Raw genomic sequence first — 8,573 nt, 5'->3', positions numbered from 1 at the left:
TGTTGTAAGATTAAATGAGGGGGAGAACCATGAATGCCACTTTGAGCTCTGGAGGAGGGAGGTGGGATATAAATGCAATAACTCATCATCATCATCGTTACCCAATCTCCGTGATCCTGAGTGTCTCCTGCTCCCTGGCTGCCCTATGTGCTCAGAATTGCTGCTCATAACACCTGTGTGATGCCACCTCTCTTACTTCAAATTTCCCAATGGCCCTTCCATTAGGCAGCCACCCCCAACCCAGGCAATAGTTTTTTTAAAACTGCATCTCTAGTTCCTTTGCCCAATTCAGCCTGCAACTAAACCTAAGCATGTGTAACTGAAACAACCACATATTGCTTCCCTGTTTATCTGTGTTTCCATTCCCTCCCCTTTGTTGTTTCCCATTCTTAGACTGCAAGGTGCACAGGGCAGGGACTTGTCCCCTCGAACTTTGTAAAGCACCAGTCAAACTGATGATTATATAGAACCTGTGATTTTTATAGAAAATAAAGGAAAAAATAGGTGCTGAATATTTGTCATAAATCTGTATACATCAGCGCTTGCACACATCCGGAATATGCTGTAAAAGGTACAAGGCTGTTGTGATCCTTGCTCCACACCTGCAATATGAGGATGACAACGATCTGAACTACAACCCTTCCATAAAGTGGGCAAAACTCTAATTTGCAATATAGGGGAAATTAAAAGAAAAAGAAAAGTTTAGACCCAACTGTGGCTTGGCCAGGCTACTGTTGAGCTGGGCTTTAAGCCGGCCCTGTCTGCTGGCGCGGACACCATGAATTGGGCTGTGCCCTCTTTGCCCACCGATAAGTCTCGGTTCATCTGCATATATCCTGCTTATGTAAATAACAGTAAAAGACAATACCAAAAGGAATAATACCGCTTGAGAAAGCAGTTGAAAATCCAACATCTACAGAAATTCAAGATGTATGTGCAGTTGGACTTAATGTACTTTTGGAGGAAAACAAAATGCATCTCAGGGAGTGGAACCATCATGCACAGTACAGAGGAAGAGTGCTCATTCGGCTGAAGACAGAAGATGGCAAACCATGTCAGCCTCGGTTTCCAACACGTAAGGCAGCAGAAACAATTCCTAAATGAGAAAACAAGGACACAGAAAATGGGAAGCAGTGACCAAAGCCTACAGCAAGGAGAGAGGAGTTAAAAAAGGTAAAGGAAAAAAGAATAAACGAATGTGGCTGGTACATGTGCAATGTATTAAATATAGATGAAAGCGGTTGTTGGCATCTGAACTAAAAGTTGGAGAAACAATTGCATTTATTGGTGCATAAAGTATTGATCTGATGGGTAGAGATCTTTCCTATTCCACTTAATTCAAGAGGGTTCTGGAAGCTTCTCTGTGCGAAAGAAACAAGCAGAAGCTTCATGATGTTTGGGTGATTCCTTCAGAGAAGCTGAGTACAAGCGGTTTAAACTGGTTCTGTTTTCTTTTCTGTGAAGGTCATGCTGACTAGAATAATGGGCCAGAAGGAGACTGAGTTTCACTCTTCTCCCTCTCTCTTTCCTTCTGGTGTGGTGTTATGAATATAGTGTTAAGGTTTAGTCTTGTTATAAGTTACTGTAAGTTTAAATTAAGTCCGCTGCAAGTGGACAGTCCTGAATGTATTGGATTTGTGACCATTATGCTCATTTGCCTTCAGTAGCAGTAAAGCTCTGCTGGATGAAATGCAATTGCCTCTGGTCTATTTTGGGGTGGGGGAACCCCGCAATGTGTTTAAGTTTTACTCTGCTAACTATACATTGGAATCTTTTGTTGTTGTTTAGTCGTTTAGTCGTGTCCGACTCTTCGTGACCCCATGGACCATAGCACGCCAGGCACTCCTGTCTTGCACTGCCTCCCGTAGTTTGGTCAAACTCATGTTCGTAGCTTCGAGAACACTGTCCAACCATCTTGTCCTCTGTCGTCCCCTTCTCCTAGTGCCCTCAATCTTTCCCAACATCAGGGTCTTTTCCAAGGATTCTTCTCTTCTCATGAGGTGGCCAAAGTATTGGAGCCTCAGCTTCACGATCTGTCCTTCCAGGGAGCACTCAGGGCTGATTTCCTTAAGAATTGATAGGTTTGATCTTCTAGCAGTCCATGGGACTCTCAAGAGTCTCCTCCAGCACCATAATTCAAAAGCATCAATTCTTCGGCGATCAGCCTTCTTTATGGTCCAGCTCTCACTTCCATACATCACTACTGGGAAAACCATAGCTTTAACTATACGGACCTTTGTCGGCAAGGTGATGTCTCTGCTTTTTAAGATGCTGTCTAGGTTTGTCATTGCTTTTCTCCCAAGAAGCAGGCGTCTTTTAATTTCGTGACTGCTGTCACCATCTGCAGTGATCAAGGAGCCCAAGAAAGTAAAATCTCTCACTGCCTCCATTTCTTCCCCTTCTATTTGCCAGGAGGTGATGGGACCAGTGGCCATGATCTTGGTTTTTTTGATGTTGAGCTTCAGACCATATTTTGCGCTCTCCTCTTTCACCCTCATTAAAAGGTTCTTTAATTCCTCCTCACTTTCTGCCATCAAGGTTGTGTCATCTGCATATCTGAGGTTGTTGATATTTCTTCCGGCAATCTTAATTCCTGCTTGGGATTCATCTAGTCCAGCCTTTCGCATGATGAATTCTGCATATAAGTTAAATAAGCAGGGAGACAATATACAACCTTGTCGTACTCCTTTCCCAATTTTGAACCAATCAGTTGTTCCATATCCAGTTCTAACTGTAGCTTCTTGTCCCACATAGAGATTTCTCAGGAGACAGATGAGGTGATCAGGCACTCCCATTTCTTTAAGAACTTGCCACATTGGAATCTACTCTGGATCAATATTGAGTAGAATTTCAATGACATGGATGCCTTCAGGCTCCCCTCCTCTTGCACAAAACAATTCTTATAATCCTCTTTAGCATTAACCAGCAAGATTCATTGAGAAGTCCAATGGGGCTGCCGCGGCCAGAGTAGCATGCTTCTCACAGGAAGAAGTACAATACAGTATCAGGAAGAAGAGGAAGGCCAATATCCAAAGTGCCACAGGTGAGGGAAGGAAAAGTGTGAGGTCCTGATTTATACACTGGAATCTGCTCTGGATCAATACTGAGTGGAATTCCATGACAGGTTATGGCCCAGAATGTTTTCTTTGCTGTGCCGATGGGTTCCTGAGGCTGAGCAGTGGTGAGGAAGTCCGGCTGCGCGGTGCCGGAGTGTTTGCTGTGCAATGCAGGAAGATGCAGCTGTTCCCAACGGGGATCAAACCAAACAACCTTGGTGTTGCCAGCGCCCTGCTCTAACCAGCTCGTCTTCTTCTTCCCTGCACCCACCCACATGGACTTCCACTTGGCTTTAACAGCAGGTCAGTCTCCACCGGATTAACAGCTGCAGCCGCGATGAGAAACCTGCCAGTCGCTTCCACAACTGCCTGCCATGCGCCCTCCAAGAAGCGCGCATGGCGCTTCCCGTTGCGCCTCCCTCTCCTTTGCGCGCAGCTCGACGGGGCGGTTCCCTCGCCTCCCGGGACGCCGCAGCAGCTGCAAATCGGTTGGCGGAGGGATACGCATGGGCTGGGCTAGGCGGGAGAGCGGCTCCATTGGCTGGGGCTTAGCCAACGCGGGATTGTTGCTAGCAGAGGAAATGGACGGGTGAAGGCAGAAAACTGCTGTCTCCGGGATGGAGAGGGTTCCTCTCCACGGTACTCGAGGCTGAGCGCCTGTGCTTGCAGCCGACTGGGAAGGAATCGCATTGCAAAAGGGCTTCTGATCTCTCCTCCCAGCTTAAGATGTAAGGGAATCTGGGGTCCTAAAAGTGGGGAGCGTAGAGGCTCCGTGGGTGGGGGACAGAGAACGAAAGCGGCTTTGGAGAAACATCAACCGATTCCGAGGATTTGGCACGAGTTGCAAACGGGCTGCTGCAGAATGGGTTCGTAATGTATGCATGCATGCGCGTAACCTGGTATAGAGGCCTGATAACTTTTGCCTCTTTCTTTCTCCCCATCCGGAGGAGTGGAACCGCTGGCACAGGGAATCATTGCTTGAAACTACTACCGGTACCCCTGGTAGGGAGGTTCCACTGCAACATTTTGTTGCAGGTCCCATTCAATCACTTATTCAATGTACTTATTTATGTATCTTGTGAAGCACCACCATGAACGCACATTGGGAATGAGGCTCTAGATCAGACATCCCCAAACTTCGGGCCTCCAGCTCCAGATGTTTTGGACTACATTTCCCATCTTCCTCGACCACTGGTCCTGTTAGCTGGGGATCATGGGAGTTGTAGGCCAAAACATCTGGAGGGCCGCAGTTTGGGGACGCCTGCTCTAGATTCCTCTTTCTGGTTGTGCAGTAGGTCTCTACATGAATAATGCTATACCTTCTTTCGTTTCTAAAACTGTAGCATCTGTTGCTAGTTACTCCATTCATAGCAGGTTAATGCTATGAATCTCTGTGGCTCTATGATATTATCTAGCTTAGATGCAGAGGGTCTCTGGTTCAATTTCTGGCTCATAGGAGCCAAACTCCTAGGGGCTGAGGTCTCTTCGCCCCCCATAAAATAATTTAGGGGGTCAAGCCCCCACAAAGCTGATAAGCATTGCCATTAAAATGGGGAGGGGGTGCCATGTCATGTGATCGATTATGCGGGATTAGGCTTACCTGCCCCCCTTCCCCACTATTTCATTCACGTTGGCACCCCTGCTCTGGCTGCATCTATGAAGTCATTCGTACTCCCCTTATATGGGAGGAATAAGACCAATGATTTGACAAAGGCCATTCAGTGGTCCATGGCTAAGTGGGATTTGAATACACTTCAGGCTTTGCCCAGCTGCCTCCTGCTAGAACCCTTGGCAAACTTTGATCAGCTCGTTCCCAGCGACACATTATTTCCTTCCTATGTTTAAACAATGGTGCTTAAGCTTTCACGAACTTTGCAGTTGAGATACTACATGGATAAATATTGTCACAGATTTGTGGGGGGGGGAGGAAGACCCCCCCTAAACCCAAGAAATTAATGAATGTCAGGATCTAGCTAATATTTGGAGACTATTGAAGGGAAGAATTCAGACCATTGGGGAAATACATGCTAAGCTTCCTTTCCAAGCCAGGGCCTCACCTGGGACAGAGGCACATGACCAGAGGTGTTGATAATAATAATAATAATAATAATAATAATAATAATAATAATAATAAATTATTTATACCCCGCCCATCTGGCCGGGTTTCCCCAGCCACTCTGGGCGGCTTCCAACAAAATATTAAAATACAGAAATCCATCAAACATTAAAAGCTTCCCTAGAGGTCTGGTAGTTGTTGTTCTCTTTGACCTCTGGTGGGAGGGCATTCCACAGGGTGGGTGCCACTACCGATAAGGCCCTCTGCCTGGTTCCCTGTAACTTGGCTTCTCGTAGCGAGGGAACCGCGCACTAGAAGGCCCTCGGTGCTGGACTTCAGTGTCCGGGCAGAACGATGACCCATCTAAAAGGAATCTTGGGCTTGAACAGATAGAGGTTGCCAAGGTGATGGGGTGCGTGAGAAAGGTGACAGGAAGAGAGTGTTTTAGCAAAGTGTGCTGGGAAGGAGAATGGTGTGTGGGGGGGAGAGAGACTGAGATCCATCTTGGGCAGGATGGATCCTGCCCAAGTGCTGGATCCTGCCCAGTGCTGCACTGCTGTGGGCAACAAGCCCGGCTTGAGATGATCATGCTGTAAAATCTGGACTCCATCCAAACTCAGGTGTAAATATGTGAATAAATCATATTTCTTAAAGCTACGACAGTCTCCACCTCATCTTCAGTTTTCCAAATGAGCACAGACCCTGGGTGAGTGCCTGGAATACCCCTGGAATCTTGGTACCACTTGGCAGAGAGTGGGGGTGGCACCCAACTTCTGTAAGAATATACAGTCGTACCTCTGGATACGAATGCTGCATAGTGTACAACACGGGTTACAAACGTGCCGAACCCGGAAGTGACGGAATGGGTTACTTCCGGGTTCAGCACATGCGCAGAAGCGCAACCCGCGCGTGCGCAGAAGCACTGATGCGGGTTACGTAGTGCTCTGGATGTGACCGGGGCTCCAGAACGGATCCCGTTTGCATCCAGAGGTACCACTGTATTCAGAACTTGGCAGTCATTACTTAGGAAAACAAATCTACCACCTTTGCTAGTGGGAAAGTTATAGCACAAGCCAATCTTTACTGTGTTGCTTTAAAACTTCATTTTAAAAAATGTTTTCTACTTTGTTTTCAGAGAGTAAACAGTGCTTTGTTTTCAGAGAGTGCTGGTGAGCACATTACCGTGATGGCTCGCAAGCAGATTGGAAAGTGGGAAAAGTACGGTAAAAGGTATTGCAGAGACTGGGAAAGAGAAGCTAGCTTAAAAGACTGGGTTCGGAGGGTACCAGGAGATGAGTCAAAAGCAGCATGCAGATACTGCATGTGTGAAATCAGAGCTCACCACAGCGATCTTGTGTCGCACAGTAAAACTAATAAGCATCAGAAGCATGTTGCGTTGCTCTCACAGCCTTCAGTGAATGTGGATAAACACCCCTATGAGTTTGAAAAGCGGCATTCATTGCAGCTTGGAAAAGAAAAGTCATTTGGAGCCAAACCAGACACATTCGAGGAATTCAAGCATATGGAAATGAATGATTCCATAAATGTGTGTGCTCTGAAATTAGCCACACACATAGCTTGCCATATGAGCATTTTTACTGTTGATCACCTGGGGTGTATTATTGGTGGAATGGCCGAGAAAGACATAAGCCTTCATAGGACAAAGTGCTCTACAATTATAAGAGATATCATAGGTCCTACAGTGCACAAAGAGCTGCTTCGGGATATTGGCAGCGGGCACTACTCCTTGATCATTGATGAAAGTTCTGACGCATCTTCACAGAAGCAACTTTGCTTGATGGTGCGATACTTCAGCAACAAGCTTAAATGCATTGTATCCTCCTTTGTAGGGTTAATTACTTTCAGTGACACTGATCTAATCACAGAGGCCCTCTTATCATTCCTAAACGAAAATAAGCTCAACATAAAGAAGTGTGTTGGGATTGGTGCCGATGGGCTCAGCGCAGGTATATGCGGTCACAAAAATTCGCTGCTCAAAAAGTTTTACGAACTCAATCCTTGCGGAGTTTTTATTAAGTGCACGTGCCACTCCATTTATCTGTGCTTATCGAGAGCTATCGATGTGCTTCCCCTGAACCTAGAATATATGGTTGCGCAGACCTTCTTGTGGTTTTCTCAGAGCACGTTTCGCCAGAAACGGTACGCAGAACTGTATGCTGCAATCAACGTTGGAGAGATTGCCCTGAAAGTGTTGCAAGTTACAAACACGCGGTGGCTGTCTATTAGTCCTTGCCTTAATAGAATACTTAGCCTGTATGATACTCTGAAGTTGCATTTTCAGTCTGTCAAAGACACTGAAAACGACTACAGTGCTCAGCTGCTCTATCAAATGTACTCTGAGCCTCTTAACAGACTTTACCTGGTTTTTCTGCAGCCTCTCGTCCAGGAAGCAAACAGGCTCAGTAAGTTATTTCTTTTGGAAACTGCTAATCCAGTAAAACTGATTACAGAGTTAGTGATGTTCTACAAGACTCTGCTACAGAGAGTCGTGAAGCCTTCTGCCTTTCCAACATGGTCATCCATAATGAACTATGACATTAGAAGCAAGCAAAACTACCTGTCCCTCTCCGAAGTTAATCTTGGGCAAGTGTTCCTCTCGGAATTAGCAGAAGCCAAAATCTCTTGCCAAATTAGAGAGGCCATTCAAACGATGTGTCGGGATTGTGTTTTTGAGCTTGCAAACCAAATAAAGCTTCGCCTGCCCCCAAACGTGGATCATCTTGAATCGCTCACCGCTCTAAATCCTTCAGTTGTTCTGAGTCCCCTAAGACCTGCATTTTCAGCTTTGTCGTTTTTGCCTTTATACAGAGGGGATCGCTTGCAACTGGAGCAACAGTGGAGGAATCTGGATACAGTTTCTTGGACAAACACAGAAGATAGCCAGATAGAGCAGTTCTGGGTAGAAGTTGTAAAACATACAGATGACGTGGGAGATAAAGATTTTGTCGAGCTAGGATTATTTGCCCTTGCACTTCTCACCCTGCCCTTCAGCAGTGCCGCCGTGGAGTGTACAGTTTCACAAATGAATCTGATAAAGCACAAGCTGAAGAACAGGCCACAGGACAGCCTGCTAGAAAATATTCTAAGGATCAGAGCTTACATGCACAGAAATAAGATTTGCTGCAACCAGTTTCAGCCATCCAAAGAGATGATTTCTTTGTTCAGTAGTGAATTTTATGCTGTTGCTAATAGCAAGGGTGCTATAGAAGGCTATGATGATATATTCTGAAGAAGAAAAAGTCGAGATTTTTAACATTGCATTCTTATAAGAGCATTGAGTGACTTGTAGTTATACACTTTGCCTTTCTGACATTCTCTTACTGTTGAATTCACTGTTTTTAGTGTCATTTCCACTGGTTTTTCAATTCTGTGTTTTATCTGAAACATGCTGCCTTTTACTGCAGAAGTAGCAGATACCATTGATTAAATATGTAGTTTTG

The 8,573-nt window shown here is 45.7% G+C and overlaps 1 protein-coding gene and 1 pseudogene across 2 annotated transcripts; both read left to right on the top strand.

Moving 5' to 3' along the window:
- The first annotated feature begins 778 nt into the window (after positions 1–778).
- LOC118084421 (signal recognition particle 19 kDa protein pseudogene) lies at positions 779–1,235 on the top strand (annotated as a pseudogene).
- A 2,386-nt stretch (positions 1,236–3,621) lies between these two features.
- On the top strand, positions 3,622–8,573 carry LOC132593037 (uncharacterized). Of its 2 annotated transcripts, none has more exons than XM_060281534.2 (2): positions 3,622–3,922; positions 6,248–8,573. In XM_060281534.2, the coding sequence occupies exon 2, from the start codon at positions 6,299–6,301 to the stop codon at positions 8,360–8,362; it is 2,064 nt and encodes a 687-aa protein (XP_060137517.1). In that variant the 5' UTR covers positions 3,622–3,922; positions 6,248–6,298; the 3' UTR covers positions 8,363–8,573. The 2 variants fall into 2 exon arrangements, with proteins under 2 accessions (XP_060137517.1, XP_060137521.1); XM_060281538.2 differs by having other exon boundaries at positions 3,645–3,784; positions 6,248–8,567.

Source organism: Zootoca vivipara, chromosome 1 (assembly GCF_965207765.1).
Source record: "Zootoca vivipara chromosome 1, rZooViv2.hap1.1, whole genome shotgun sequence".
In the NCBI taxonomy this organism is placed as follows: Eukaryota; Metazoa; Chordata; class Lepidosauria; order Squamata; family Lacertidae; genus Zootoca; species Zootoca vivipara.
Note: the sequence above shows the minus strand (reverse complement) of the source record. Positions and strands in the feature narration are given on the sequence as shown.

What these genes read in the sequence shown, in the direction of transcription:
- LOC132593037 (XM_060281534.2), top strand. Translation starts at nt 6,299, where the DNA reads ATGGCTCGCAAGCAGATTGGAAAGTGGGAAAAGTACGGTAAAAGGTAT.